This window comes from Clarias gariepinus, chromosome 1, assembly GCF_024256425.1.
Source record: "Clarias gariepinus isolate MV-2021 ecotype Netherlands chromosome 1, CGAR_prim_01v2, whole genome shotgun sequence".
Classification (NCBI taxonomy): Eukaryota; Metazoa; Chordata; class Actinopteri; order Siluriformes; family Clariidae; genus Clarias; species Clarias gariepinus.
Window position 1 is genome coordinate 49037740 of NC_071100.1, and position 15540 is coordinate 49053279.

At 42.2% G+C, this 15540-nt stretch overlaps 2 protein-coding genes across 3 annotated transcripts in view; one reads left to right on the plus strand and one right to left on the minus strand.

The window, feature by feature from the left end:
• The window catches only part of ak5 (adenylate kinase 5), a 38597-nt gene extending 36958 nt beyond the window's left edge, over nucleotides 1-1639 (plus strand). For both annotated transcript variants that reach the window (XM_053493719.1, XM_053493710.1), the window contains one exon: nucleotides 354-1639. In XM_053493719.1, the coding sequence (XP_053349694.1) occupies nucleotides 354-419 (66 nt within the window). In that variant the 3' untranslated portion in view covers nucleotides 420-1639. The remainder of the gene's footprint in view (nucleotides 1-353) is intronic.
• Nucleotides 1640-1778: 139 nt separating this feature from the next.
• zzz3 (zinc finger, ZZ-type containing 3) lies at nucleotides 1779-14310 on the minus strand. Its single transcript, XM_053493697.1, has 12 exons — nucleotides 14236-14310; nucleotides 9804-11290; nucleotides 8210-8348; nucleotides 7865-8012; nucleotides 6963-7087; nucleotides 6778-6849; nucleotides 6503-6604; nucleotides 6303-6398; nucleotides 6051-6200; nucleotides 5047-5181; nucleotides 4495-4595; nucleotides 1779-3591 (listed from the first exon to the last, which is right to left on the minus strand). The coding sequence occupies exons 2-12, from the start codon at nucleotides 11225-11227 to the stop codon at nucleotides 3447-3449; spliced, it is 2637 nt and encodes an 878-aa protein (XP_053349672.1). The 5' UTR covers nucleotides 11228-11290; nucleotides 14236-14310; the 3' UTR covers nucleotides 1779-3446.
• Between the last annotated feature and the right edge of the window lie 1230 nt (nucleotides 14311-15540).

Below are 15540 nucleotides of genomic sequence, written 5' to 3' on the forward strand. Positions count from 1 at the left end.
AGGAAACAAAGAAGCTAGCTTCAAGGGGGCAGTCCATCACTGAACGACCCACAAGTTACCCGAGTGATGTGACTGAAGGATTCCTGCATGCTGATGATTATGTACCAATTTTAGAAGGAGTCTCTAGTGCGAGTGCTTTGTGGCAGGCAGTCACAACCTGACTATTTTCCTAGAACAGCACATCTTGTGTGTTTTTCTTCCTAAGGAGGAACAGGGAATGTAGCCGAGAGTGCACCGCAGCTGCACCGCCATGATCCGACGGATGTCTCATGAGACTCGGTGTCCTACTTTCCACTGCAAGAATCCAAACATTCTTTTTATCTCTCTTTCTCTCTCCGTCTGTCTGTATGTAGATCGATGCAGAACAGCCTCCTGATGATGTCTTGGAGCAGATCTGCCTGGTCCTGGACTCCTGTTAAACATTATGAAACACTACAACACACCACGCGCCGGTTTCTCAACATCGCTGGAATCCACCCACCACCACGCAGGACAAGAAACCTGGCAACAAGCTGTGACTTTACTCTTCACAAGCTCAGCCTTTTACTCCGTCATATACATTAGCATTCTGATTCAAAGCTCCTGAGCTAACGCGCACTCTCGACTCCACCTGGTGTGGACGGAATGGGGACGAGAGGCGCTGTCTTTTTCTCCTCTCTCTCTCTCTCTCTCTGCTTCCTGTTTTAGACTGCCAAATGAGTACAGTATACACGACTGAGTTATTAGGCATTGAGTCTCGCCAACCAATCAGCAGATCAATTATGTAATGATGACAAGAAGTGGGTGTGGCTTATGACGCTGTATGGAACAGCTAGCGTCAAATTTTCTATCATTTGTTTGCAAGTTTCGACATTTGCATTCAAGTTTTAAAACCGTTTTTTTTGGTTTGTTTTATCCGGATGCAATCTGGATTTGCGTCCATTTTTTTGTTAAGATTGTGGAAGCTGATGTAGTCAGGAGGTATTTCTTTTTTTTTCCGTAAAAAACAAACAAAAACAAACACTCATGGTAATGTATTTAACTGGAACATACACGTACAGCTGGTGTATTATTACCTTTTTTCACTGAACGCACAGAAGGCTGTGGAAATGGAGCGTCTCTCTTTTCTCATCTACTACCTGCTCTGTACGCATGCCAGAAAAGCATTAACGATCAATCAAACCAGTTGCTTTTGTGTAAAAATGGAAAACTTTACAGGCTTTGTATTTGTAACGTTATTTGTATTTAACAGTCTCTGGCTCCCAGGCTTATAAATCTCAGATGAGTTCCACATTGAAATCTTTGTTATTGTATTCCTTATGAAAATGTTTGGATAAAATAAAAATCATTTCATACGTTTGTTTAAAAAAAAAAAAAAAATCCCTCCCCAGCAACAGTCCTCTGAAGAAGACGACGAAGAATAATAATTATGATTTCAAAAAGGCAACATAGGGTGTGTGTATGACGTTGCCATGGTTACCATCTACAATCTCAATCATTTAAACTTTTCATTTCATACTCCACCTATTTTTATATTATATTATATAGTAATAGAAAAACTTCTACTAGTACTGATTGCATTTATTAACAGCGCCATCTTGTGGCCACAGTGTAAAAGATTATTTTAAGTGTTTAATTTTGCAGAACTTTTTTTTTTTTTTTTACAATCGTACTTTGTAAAATTTAATTTAATAAAATGTAAACGTTTGACAGACAAGCAAATACATTAAATAAGATTAGATTCAATATTTTATTTCAAACATGTTTAACAGTTATAAGGTATAATAAAGAATTCTGAAAAAGACTTTTTAATATAAAAAATATAAATAAAAAAAAACCTGTCTGAATAATAACTCTCCAGATAGTCTAAATAATTTCAGATTTTAATAATTAAATCCTTAGAGCTTAAATAATAGTCAAGTAACCAAAAACAATGTTTACCTGTTTATTATATATGCTATTATTAATGTTTTTATTTTTTAAACTCCAAGTCTACGTAATATATAATATTGTATAATATGTTCAGTGTACTTGATGTATTTAGAAGTTTACATCCTAAACATTTTAAAATTATTCCTCACGCTGAAAAATACATTATAAATTCCTACACTCGTGTTTTTCTTTTAGATTTAATACCTTCTTTATATTCCAGCTGTCTCAAAGCCATAATAAGGATTCATTTGGACAATTTCCCTTCCTTGCGTTCCAGCCGCTTCTTCCAAGAGAGCAAGAGAAAGAGAGAGAGAGACACGGAACAGACTGCAGAGGTGAAGTGAAGGACGAGAGTGCAGGCGTGTGGTGTAGAAAGACTTTTCACATACTTTTATTTCCACAGTTCTCCTCTAACATGTGAACATTATTTAAGAACAGACTGTTATACACTGATATTGAAGCAGGACAAACAGGGGGGGGAGGGAAGGCGGGGGGCGAAAAGAGAGAGAGAGTGGGAGAAGGGGAACAAAACTAAATCCAATACAAAATGGTCTACGTTGAAAGCACAACAAAATCTGTGTGTATAAAATAACACCGGGTGGAGCTCTTCTGTGGCGGCGGCGACAGGGACGACGACGATGAGCACCACCTCCATAACATCTTTTCTGGCATCGCTGCCGTTTAAATAGATTAATAAAAATACACTTTTGTCATGGATCATGAGGGAGGGGGGAGAAAAGAAGAAGTGTGAAGAGTAGGCAGATTTTTCCACGGTTTCCTTTTTTTTTTTACTCCTAAAACGTGAAACATGGAATCTTCCGGATGCTTTAAAAAAAAAATAATAATAATGGCACAGTACCTACCACTGGCTAGATTCACCGTACGTTTGTATACTCCACATGATTGACGATAGTACACACAGAAGAAGTGAGGAGGAAGGGATATGAGAGAGAGAGAGAGAGAAAACACACCCCATACTATTATAACACCTACCAAGTGCGTCTCTCAGCTGGTCTTATCCGTGATGTGCTTCATGTGCTGCAGCTTAAACATAAAAAGAAAACATTTAATGATCAAAAATAATAATAAAAAAAACATGATCGACATCGTGACAGTCTGGGGTATGAGAAGAAGAAGAACATAAACAAAACAAAACAAAAAAAAACAAGCAGCTTCTAGTAAAAGTGTGTGTTCAGTGTTCTGTAAATTAAGAACGTCCGATTTGTTAGCAAATCCTCCTGGTTAAAAACCTGGTGTGAATGGAAAGTCAGCACTGAGTCCCTTTTTATGTCCACCTTCACACACACTGACGCACACACTCAAACACAAACACACTTCGAAGGCCTGACGACAGCAGCTGGGTGACGGGGAGTGGAGACGAGCGGGGACGCCGCTCCCTCCCGTTTGCGTTGGAGATGGCGTGTGAGCTCGAGCACAGCGGTGGTTCAGGGTCCTCCTGCTGTAAGCGGATCTGCCTCTAGTGAGTGGACGACGTGAGTCCGGCCCCGGGTCCGAGCGGCCCTGCCTCGCTCCTGTCATCTGTTGGCCGGGTAGTAGTTAGGGTCCAGGTAGTTGTAGGCGGCGCTCGCAGGCAGGCAGTAGTCTCTGTCCAGGAAGGTCTCGGCCTGCTGGATCGGCTCCAGGCGGTGACTCGGCGTGTGAGTGTCCGTCTTAAACGCACTGCAGGACGAAGAGTTTGTAAAATGAGCGTCAACCGGGTGTTAGCGACACTGATCTAAACTTTTATCTGATTATGAAAACACTTTTTAAAGGAGAAAAAAAATATAACGCACACATACAGATAGTCCCCGACTTACAAACATTCAAATTGCGTAAATGGCGCCAAGAATTCCCCTTATGATTTAAAGGCGCAGAGACAACACTTATTTTTTACATTTCACAGTAAGATTCTTTCCCTTAGGTGTGATTACGGAGTTTGGCCACATGATGGCAGTGTGGGGACAGGAGAGAGAGATTTAGTCAAGTGAATTGGTATTCTTTACAGTGTCAAAGGAGTACAAATCTTAATCTAGACTTAAACTTGACTTACGAACATGCTCCCAGAACAGAACTTGTTTGTAAGTGGGGGACTACATCCATTTTTTTTTGCCCACTAGTTGGTGTTTGTTCCATATCTCCGACATGCGTTTTATTTCCACACTTCCACATTTCATTTCAGTTAGCTATTTGCCTAGATAACACAAGCAAGAAAAGGTATCTACAGATGGACGTCCGATATCTATTATGAGACTTTATTACATAATGTTTGCTCTGATATTATAAAACATCTAAAGACAGGTCACGCACATAATAGGAAATATAATTGAAACCTCTGTCCAAAATGTGTAACCATTTTTTTAAAATGACGCACTAATTAATACTGTGTGAATGAAACTATTGGACTTTAAATAAATATCGAGCAGCTTTATATTTCACCGTCATAAGTCACATGCTCTTGATAATTAACCCTTAACCCTGCATATTCATTCATTGGATCAAGAGCATCTCGATAAGTATGTGTGTGTGTGTGTGATGTGTAGTAGAGGGACAGGTGGTAGTGCAGATGAACAGAACGGATCTGACCAGTCGGCACAGTTGGCGCAGAAGTCGGCAGCGTTGTCCTGCGGGCAGTCCTGGCAGTGCCACCGTACGCCCTGGATCGGCTCCATGCCACACATATCACACTGGGAAAGACACAGGCACACACACAGTTGTGAACTAATGCTTAAATAATAAAAAAAAAATAATTCTTATGCAAATATGTAAATTAATTTAATATTTCTTTCTTTAAGAAACAACTAATTAATTAAAAAAGCTTGTTAGAATGCATACTACACACCGAGACATGTTTCATATATTTTTTATAATTAAAATCGACCACTCGTCATCGCCATCTTTATAATGCATTATTAATGGCTTACACGATGCATTATGACAACAATACAAGTGCTTGCTCTAGCGCGTCATGACGTACGTTTCTTTAAACGCCGCTAAATACAAAATCCGTGTTGTATAAAGAGAATACTGTGGATGAAACACTGTTAAATTAACCTGGATGTTAACGTTACACCCCGAGGGCACCTCCTGGGTGTTTTATTATCCCCTCTGTACTCTGCGCATGTGTGTGTGTTGTACCTTGTAGCCTACGTGCTGTGTCAGGGCGCTCTCACACTGGAACTCGTGAATCTTCTGCTTCCTGAGTCTCTTCAGCTCCTGCAGCTCTTTAAACTCTGGCAGGTGCCTCAGCTCCACCGGTATACTGTCCTCATCCTGGAAAACATACTGATCATGTTAGCATCATGAAATCATGCACACACACACACACACAAAGGCGAGTCAAAACATTTTCCGCACTCTGGCTGCAGAATTTATTCTAACTTATTAATTTATTAATTATTAATATTAATTTATTCCAATACTTCAGGCCCCTGAGAATCCCAGATAACTGTAAGCGTTGATGAATTTTCCAGCTGATGGTTAACTTTTAAAGTTTTCTCAGTCGGTGATTGAGGATGTTTTACGATCCAGACGCTGCCGTTTACTCTCAGGCGGATGAATCTGTGTCTCGTCACCGGTAATGATTCTCTTTAAGTAACTTTTTTTTACTTCCTTTAAGGTTCGCTACAAAATTTTGTTTGCAGATATCCAACCGCTTCTGTTTACGCTCTTATGCGAGTTGTTTTGGCACCAGGTACACCCTCAAATAATTTCAAAAATTAAATAAAATACATTTAAAAAAAACATTTTAAATCACTTCACACTGCTCTTCTTTCCTGCAATTCGAAAGTGGGCCGTTCATTTTCGCTCGCACCACAGTTACAAATGAACTGATGCAACACGTTCACACCTGCACAGCAGCGACTGGGGAGACGGGAGCCTTGAACGGAAATTGATAAAAACAGAAGTTTTAACACAACAGGAGTGTGGAAGATTTTTGGACTTGAACTCTGTTTATATTTTTAGGGCTTGTCAAAGATCTCTCCATGCTTGACTCGTATCCAAACCCACAACATTTTGTTAAATGCTCCCAGAACGTAACTTTAATTTGATGTAAATTACAACCGAGTGAACTCAATCAACATCAGCACATCTCTATTTTCTTTCGTCACATTATTATTATTAATACTATCATCACTGACCGAATCGTGGGCCGTGCCGTCCTGCAGGCCACTCATGAAGCTCGAGCGCTCGTCCTCGTCCTCCATGTAGACGGGTGGCTCGTAGGACGTGAGGAAGGTGGACGGCCGGTACAGGTGCTTGTTGAGGTGGTGCTGCCTCTTATTCGAGGTCTAAAGTGAATAGGCGATAAGAAGAATAAGGATAGTATAAGAGAATACATGAACTGATCGGGGGGGAGTTGGGGATAACTGGGGAAAAAAACCGAGACGGACCTTTTTGTTGTACATGCACAGGTTTGGAGTTCGCCCTGGGACTGGAATTCCCGCCTTTGTCAGTTTAATGAAATACTTTTGCACCCGGCTGGCGACCTGCATGGGAGAGAGATAGAGAATGAATGAATAAATAAATAAATAATAAGGATTTTAATACAACAGTTTGGTGTGTGTGTGTGAGAGAGAAGCAGCAGCAGTACCTGTTTGGCCGTCCTGTTCCCCAACTCGTCTGCGATCTTCTGCCACCGTTTGGACTCCACCTCCTCGGGTGGGAACTTGAGGAGCAGCTGCTCCAGCTTCTTCTACAGGTAACAGGAAGTACAGAGAGATTTAGCTACAAGACAAATAAAAACGCCGCCTGAATGCAAACGAGCTCATTTTAACGGAATTAAGCGCCACGTTACGTTTTAGAGACGACGTGTCGAGATTAATTTGCATGTCAGAAAGGCGCTAAATGATTAAAGTGACTCATTACCTGCTCCTCCACCGTCCACAGCTGGTTAAAGGTGTCTGGTTTGTTCTGGTGATACAGTCTCCCTCTAATCATCTACAAACACAACCATTATATATAATATGCACAAATAAACTCTCTCACTATCACCCAAGTTCCACAACGGACTGTAAAAGGCAATCTTTTGATGTGCAAACAAAGAGGCTCACGTGTGTCCTGTTTCTAAGCATGCCGAGTTCTGGAGCGTCGCTGGAAGGCAGAGACGAGTACACACCAGAGTTGTCGCTCTCCTTCTTGGAATCGGTCGGACTTTTTGGTCTTGCCGGTACGCCAACTGTAAGCAGATGATCGCAACTCGGTCAACATCCATAACGAGCACTGATTTCTGATTAATTCATGTACAGCAGGCTAGGTCTATAATCACCTGTTAACATTCAAACAGAGGTTTAATAAAGACTTAAAATAATTCCATAAAAATTACTGGTTTAATTATGCAACTTGTGCCTGTATAGGACGTCGGTGTGATGCATCAGATTTAGGCTGATTACATCCCAAGCACAATGTTTTATTCCTCTTATAAACGCATACATGCGTGACATCGTACGCTTTAGCATTTTATCCATCTGTAAACGCTGACTAAACATCTCCTTACAGAGAACGTCCGCATATCAACAACGGTGTGTGTGTGTGTGGAGGCTGCACTGTGTGGATCAGCTGTTGCTATAGCAACAACAGTGCATTAGAAGGAGTGTATAACCTTTGGAGCAATCGGAAAACGAGAACAACACCATGTTATGAACGCTCCAAGGACTTTTAGTCAGACTGAAAAAAAAAAAAAAAAGATGCACGATGCCCGTTTTAGCCGTATTCTAAATTTATTCTGTGCAAATCGGATACCTTAACGTCCAGGAGGTATCGGAGTTGGGGGATCTTGTTACAGCTGTTAAAAATGCTCGAAAGAGGAATTTTAACTACAGAGTATTTTATGCTGAATCTATTTAATTTAATGCAATCTTGAACAAAAAAAAATCTCATTTAATTATATCGGCGACAGGAAGCCTGTGATGCAAAGAGGGAGTTTGCTGCAAGACAGCTGTCTAGCCACAGATACCTTTGTCGAAAATTAACTTCAACTGCCTGGTCTTGCGCTTCTTGTCACAAAAGTCCCTTTCGAATTCACTGCGGCCTGAGGTGTACTGGTCCCACGCGATTTCGGGAAGCTGGACGACTCTCTGCGGACAGGGCAAGCCCAACTCCACCTGGAGGAGGAAAAAAAAAACTAGCATCAAACAAACAGACATCTCACAAGGTAGCTTTAAGGAATGATCGAAATTTTTCCTGTAATTTCGTCCTGCAATCTGACATGAATGTAAATGAGGTGTGTGCAGAAACCAGAATACTGTGAATTTTCGCAGGAATCTTTGGACACAGAAGCTCTGAGAGAAGAACACCTCACCTGTTTCTGAAGCTGGTCCACAAAGGCGACAGGGTTGGTCAGGGCCTGCTTCTGGTGGCGAGCAAGTGCCTCCAGATCCAGGATGGCCTGGGTTCTTTGGGCCTCCAGCACACTGATGGTCTGGAGCAGTCTCTGATAGCTTAAAAGCAGAGGACGAGGAGAACCGTGAAGGATTAAATTAAAGATTATGAGACAGCGTCTCACATATTACATGTCACGTATGTGACAAATTACTGATGCTGGGTCAAGAAAAGAACAAAAAAAAAAAAGAACAAAAAAAAAAAAATCAGAAATACTTAAAGTAACAGATGACTGATTAGAAATGTGGCCTATTTATTACTTTTTAAGAACTACTTAGATCCTGCTACTCGGAAGTTTAAGCAAACCCGGACAGGACATTAATGGAAATGCAAATGCAGGTCAAAGTAGAGACAACACCTGATTTGGTCAAACTGGTACTTACATACCAGCACAGGAAGCTACAAAGATGTTGCAAGCAGTTGCGTTTATCTATTATGCACGGCGCTGGGTCGAGTCCTGGCCCATGACAGGGACTACTCTACACCCACGCGTGGTCCAAATTGTCTCTACTGAAGCGATGGGGGGAGAAAAAAAAAAAAAAAAAAAAACTTGACGCTTGGATAAAGGCACTGACGAAAACTAGTTCCAGCATTCGCACTTACTGCCTCAAGTCTAAAAAAAGATGCAGCACACACACACCCTGAAACCACAATATTGCAGTCTCTGATATGATAAAACTGACACTCAGTGGGAAAAGACAGGGACCAGCCAGAAGTCAAAGAATAATGTCTTGTTTTTTTTTCTGTGGTGGAGGTTTTTCTTGCACATCACCTGCTCTACCACTCGTATATTAAATATATAAACAGCTCCTAATGGTGTTCCTGAACTAATCGACATAACAGTTTGAGACATACCGTCGAAAAAAAACACGCACATACATCTGTATACACATGGTCACAATTCAGTGGATAATCCTGCAGAATAAAACAAAAAAAATCTCCTGCATCTTACACTGACTCTCGATTAGTTTCTCTACAAATCAAAGCTCTCCCATTCCGACAGCCACCATAGAAGGTTTTGCTGTTCCTCCAGACCATAAGGCTTGTGCAGTTGGCAGCTTTACGCCCTACTGAATCAATGGATGAACCAGCTGGGCACGACCCAACACAACCTGTCCATCCACAGAAGGCAGTGCCAACTGCCTTTCCAACCACGAGAATAGAAATTGCTGAACGCAAAGCTCAGATAAACTTCAGCTAAAAGCTGCAAAGATATATAAATGACAGAATAAGCTAAAACGAAGGAATTGTTTGCACGCTGCTCCTTGTCAAGGCTGATTTACATGATAACAGGACTTGAGTCACTGCAAAACGTAGCTCGAACACTTTAAACCAAAATAAATCACAGAGCAGGTGCAATGCAGAAAAAAAAAACTAAAATAGCAGCACAGAATCTACATTCTAATAAACACATTACCTTATTTACATCACTTCTGGCATCAGCAATAAAAATATAATGTGAACATAAAAAGATGACACAGGCTTCAAAAACAGACAGACAGAACTCCACATACTCTTTGTTGTGTTTAAGAGCCAAGTGATCTGACTCGAAGTAGTAGACATCAGGATCGTCGTCCTCCACCTCTTCCTCCTCGGCCTGCCCGACCGATGGTTCTTTGGTGGATCTGGTAACTTTACTAACCAACAAGCCGGTATCTTCACCGACCCTGGCCCCTGCGTGTTCAGAGAGTTCGCTGTCGGCCTCGCTGACGAGGCTCGGCTCATCGGTCAGAGGTTCTTTATGGCAGGCCGAGTCATCCAGGTCAAGAGGAACAGCCGCGACCTCGTCCTTCAGTAATCCGTTATCCATGTGGGGGGAACCAGGCTTGGGGGAGCTGCATCTTGGCCCACCGACACAGGAGGTGCGGCGAGGGGAAGTCCTCAGGGTGTACCTATGCTCTTGAGGCTCTGTGAAAGAAGGTGGCTCCGTGGGAAGCTGGGAGGACAGCCCTGCTGTTTCCCCTGAGATATTTGAGCAATCGTCCAATGGGTCCTGCAGATCCACAACCAGGCCACCGTTAGTGCTCTCCTTAGCCACGTGCTCGTCCTGGACCTGGCTAGTGTCCCCGACCACGTCCACCTCAACCTCAACCTCAGGCTCCAGAGACAGGACAACTTCAGAGACCTGATCAGCTGAGCAGTTCCTCTCTGCATCGGCCTGAGGGCCATTGAACTCATCCACCTGTTTAAGAAGCAGGGATGTACAAGGCACAATGGGGTCCAGGGTTGAAGCTGCCACTTGGCTGCCATTGGGCAGCGAGGGACTGTTCGTGAGCGTTGTGGGGCAGGCACAGGGGTCTGCAGGCAAAACCGCAGATTCTAAGTCATCCTTATGGACCTCAGCTAGGCCATTGGTCGCCTTGTGGGACTCGACAGCTGGCAGAAAAGGACCACATTCCTCTTTGTCCTCGTCCTTTTCCTCCTCACACTCTTTGTCGAGGCTGACAGACAACGCCAAGCCCGAATCTGAGGGAGAGTTTGAAGCAAAGTCCGATTTAGAGTCCTCATCGTTGCCCTTGGCCGCAGCCGGATCAGGGCTCTCGGATTTGGGAACCGGTTCCTCTTCAGTTCCTTGGGGTTCCCCTGAGTGAGAGCACCGCTTAGCCCTCTTCAGGGAAGGAGAGGATTCTTGTCCTCCCACAGCCCGAACTCGTTCTGAGGTTTCTGACCTCTCTGGCTCGTCTTTCTCAGAGACAGACAAGCCCCGTTTCCTGTGGGTGGGCAGAGACTCTCCTTCGGCTACCTTGCCTGACTGAGTCCCGGCCTGCTGGCAGTCCTGCTTCTTCGAGGGCAAGCGAGTCCTGGGTGTGGGAGGAGGCGAGGTCTCCTCTGGCTGTGCGATGCTGCGGTTCCTGAGGGTTCGGCCACAAAAGTTTTCGTCCAGTCCATTTAACCCCACTGATGATCTTGTGACACGCGAAGAACGGGACGCGGCCATACTATGGAGGGTGCCTAATGACTCCTCATCATGGTGCTCTCCTCTGCAGCAGAATATGGGCACCTGAAAAAAAAAATTACAAATACAATTGTTATATAGGCTGCTTCTTCAAAGGGCTAATAAACTTTAAAAAGAAAAAAAAAATCTGCCAAAACATGATGCTTTCACGCCGTTCTCTGATCACAACAATGAACATGAGCAATTCTGTTTGCTTCTGTTGAGTGAGTCGGGGTTTGTTTCATGAACAGATTTTTCTCTTCAGTCACATAAAAAGCAACACTATACTCAGGTTACAACATTTCATGTTATTTCTATTCCTCAGCTCCACTGCTTTCTGTCACAAACAGTAGAGACTGGAGTATCAGCAGAGCGTGTTCTACAAAAAGCAGATCGGGCACAGGCTAAAAAAACGCCTGTCAGCAAGTAGCATAATGAGATAAAAACATATCTGGCAAGATAGATTTTAACCACTGTTCTCGTTTACTGTCCTTATCAGCATTATAAATACAAAATGCCCATAGGTGCCAGCAAATGCAGTTATTCTGTTATCTGAGCTTCACAAAGCCTTAAGAAAAAGAATTAACCAAAGCCGTCCTGTGGAAAACAAGCCAAAGATTTCCAAGCAATTTCCATCCAATCCCCTCTGTCGAATGAGGCTGACTAAAATGTTGAGGACAAGCTGTGGGATTTAAACAGGTCATATCCAGTTACTGCAATTCAAGACGAAATTACAGACCGCGCCACAAAACATCTGCCGTCGAGATCCGGAATCCGATCGCGTCAACGGGACATGGTGATGTCTTCTATTGAGTTTCTCTCACGCTAAGCAGCAGCTAACAATCAAACAGCAACCATAAGACCCTTAGGCCAATGCAATACAAGTTCGTTTTACGATAGACAACCACGTCGTGTCGATCAAAGATCCGGAATAGCTTCATTCGCACCTCAACTGCATGAACGTGTGACTTCCGTTTTATTTACAAAATGCTGCTTGACAGCGGATTTAGACCTTGCTTCATGTCTACCCAAAGGGATTGATGCAGCGGCCCTTTAGACTCTCTAGCCGTCTCGCTTCCTTATCTGTATGCTCGTACATTCAAACAGAACATTTAGCTTTCAAACATTCTGGCTTCGGTTTGACGGCTTTCATGAGGGGAAAAATCGGGCTTTGGGACAACAGCACACACTGAAATGATGCGTTGAAGAAAAAGGGAGAGGTGTCTGTTAATGTGGGAGTGGTCAAAGAAGCAGCTGTCAATCATTGTGTGTCATTTCATCTGCAGATGGAATGGGAAAAAATGGAAGATTTCAGGGGGGGGGTACTTTTATATGGGGGAGGGGTAACAATATTGCAAATTAAAAATCTGCGTGAAAAAGAAAATCCTGCACACATTGTGAGCGATGTAATTCAACTATTTCACGCTTACTGTTCAATACGGTTATTGGTGAAATTTCAAATTTGCTTTCTGCACAATTTTGGACTTATGTCATTTTTATGCACTGATGACAGCAAATCCCTCACAACCACGCCCAACCAGCTGGGCTCACAGAATAAACCACAGAACAAATGAAGTTAGAGGTTTGACTCAAACTTAGGTTAGAGTTTTCATGAAGCACTTTCACACTAGGCATGACTGATTTGCACTAGGCCCAGGAACGATTGCTCTTCTTCTTCGTACTCGGGTACGCTTGCTTATTTTCAGCCTCCAACAACGAACAGTAACAGTCACCCGCCTGTGACATCTCTGAGACACCATGCACTGACTTCTCACGCCAGTAACCAAAAAATGACATAAATGCCTTGCAAACTCAAGTTAATTCACAGAACACATCTGGATTATTTCTGTATAAGGAGGTTTAATGTGTTTCAGGGTCGACTTTACCTTTAAAACACACACACACACCATCCATGTTAAACATCTTTCATTCAAGGTTTCAACTGAGAAAACCTCTTGAATATATGGACACCTTCATGACAAGTCATAAACTCACCTTTATTCCTGATTAGAGACTCATTACGAAGAAAGAGGCCAAAAAAAGAAGATTCTCCTGGTGTCATTTATCAGGCCCCTTGTGCTGTGTGTGTGGCTGTGTGGTGTGTGTGTGTGGTGTGTGTGTGTGTGTGTGTGTTTTAGCCGCGTTTCCGAAGCTCATAACCCACTACTCTTTCACTTCATGATACATACACATTAAAATATATAAACCCCGTTTAATAATCATCAGCACTTCAAACGTGTGAACAAAAACAAACGTGTTGCTAGCTAACACTTCACCACCTGCTAAATTAGCAAGCGCGTTTCACAACGAGAAACAACTTAACGTTTCAATCGCACACATTTTAACCTAATTCTTCAACTCGTATTACATTAAAACAACGTTATTTAGTTCAACCACCAAAATAAAAATGAAAACAAACCATTGGCGCTCATAACCGCGTCATTCATGAGAAGTTAGCCGAGCAACTTGCAGAAAGCTAGTTAGCAGGCTCGGTCCTGAAGCACGCGCCCGTTTCTCGTGTGTAGTGCACTACGTAGGGCGCACGTGCCATTCATTCAGGCGGCCGCAGAAGTGCGCTCGTGCCATGCGCACGCGAGCGTTTGAAGTTGCAGAGGGGAGGGGAGAGGAAAAAAAAACTCGATTTAGCATAACCGGCTAACACACGCTAGCTAGCACTGGGCTGAACTAAGTACATAAATATAAAACCTTACTTGCTAACGAACGAAATAAAAACATATACAAAAATTCAACTTGTGGTTATTCGTTTTCAAAACAGGCCACAGATATAGATATATTTTTTAGCGTTTGCTTATGCTAGCATGCTAAGCTAACGCTAGCTAATTGTTTAGCGTGACAACTTTTCCCCTCACGCGCACCGCAGACTGGGCACTCCATTGGGTTTGTTTAGCATTTAACGTGTTAAGCATCATCTTAAGATACATACACGCACAAAATGCGTGAGAATAGTTCGTTTTTAAAACGATTCTGTGAAGCTGCAGAATTACACTTACCTCATTTCCGCAAACGGTTTGCTGCGCACTGGGCGGCAGCCATGTTTTCTGGTCAGACTGCAATATTTTTCTTTCCCACCCGTTTTCCGTTAAGACCCGCCCCCACTTTTTTCCTGCTGCGACTGATAAGCCTTGACGCTTTGAACGGCGAGTTAACGATTAATTAGCCAATCCTGATGCAGGAGAATGGAGGAGGTTAGCCAATAGAGAAGCTTGGGAGGCGGGATTTCAGTGAAAACGGGTGTGGAGAGAAAATAGCGCACTCTATAGCCTGTGCTTGGAGATCACCACACCATGAGCCGACTGTGATGGGAAAATGTGTCGCTGTCAAAGTCTCTTTAATAATAAACCATGTATGTCCTCTGCCTGGGTAGTGGCTCAGTGCAGGCTGCCTGACAGCAGATATTAAATCGCAATGGTTTAATAATAAAAACCCGAAAAAAGTTCCTTCACAGGCAAATTAAATTGAATTTGTATGCGACTTCTCTAGAAATAATAAAAATAAATGGAGATGCGTTTAAAAAAAGAATGTGTTTCAGTGGTTTTACAGTCATACAGCAGAGCCTCAGCATACAAATTAAATTTGATTAATTTTGGAGGCCAAATTTGATACGATACATTGCAATACAAATTTTCCCGTAATAAATAATGTAAATGCAAATAATCCGTTTCAGCCAACCAAAAATATTACCAACAAAAAAAAGGGCAAAAAAATCACATAGTTTTGGAATGCATGGTAGGAAACATTGGCATCGTTGGTTGACTCTTTCAAAACAGCAAAACACTGACTGGGAAAAAAAAAAGTAAGATGCTCGGCTTTTCACAAAAGTTTTAAACTGTAATTCCAGTTTATGTTTGGCTTTGTGACGTTTAAGATTACGACACGCCTTTCAATTTATTGCATATCCCTTTAAATCATTAATATAGCTCAAGATTGTAGTTCAACATCCTTAGGTCATAATCGAACTTGGGATTTAACACAGGTTTAGAATAATAAATAAAAAAAAGGTCATATGAAAAAAAAACAGCCACACCTTTTCGCTTTATCCCACAGAGAGCCACAGCATTGTTGTTTCACAGCATATTTTGTGTTTAATTACAGCCAACTGAAACTGACATTTATATATTTTTTCCAAAGCACAGATACAGCATTCAGTGAAAATTAAAATAATAAAAAAAACAAGATATTATATACAATAATTAATTAATTAATTTAAACAAGCTGAAGGTGATCTATTATTGAATTTTTTACATACACATTTCAGGACGTGTTATTTTGCGCTTCTACATGCGATCGAGAAGAGA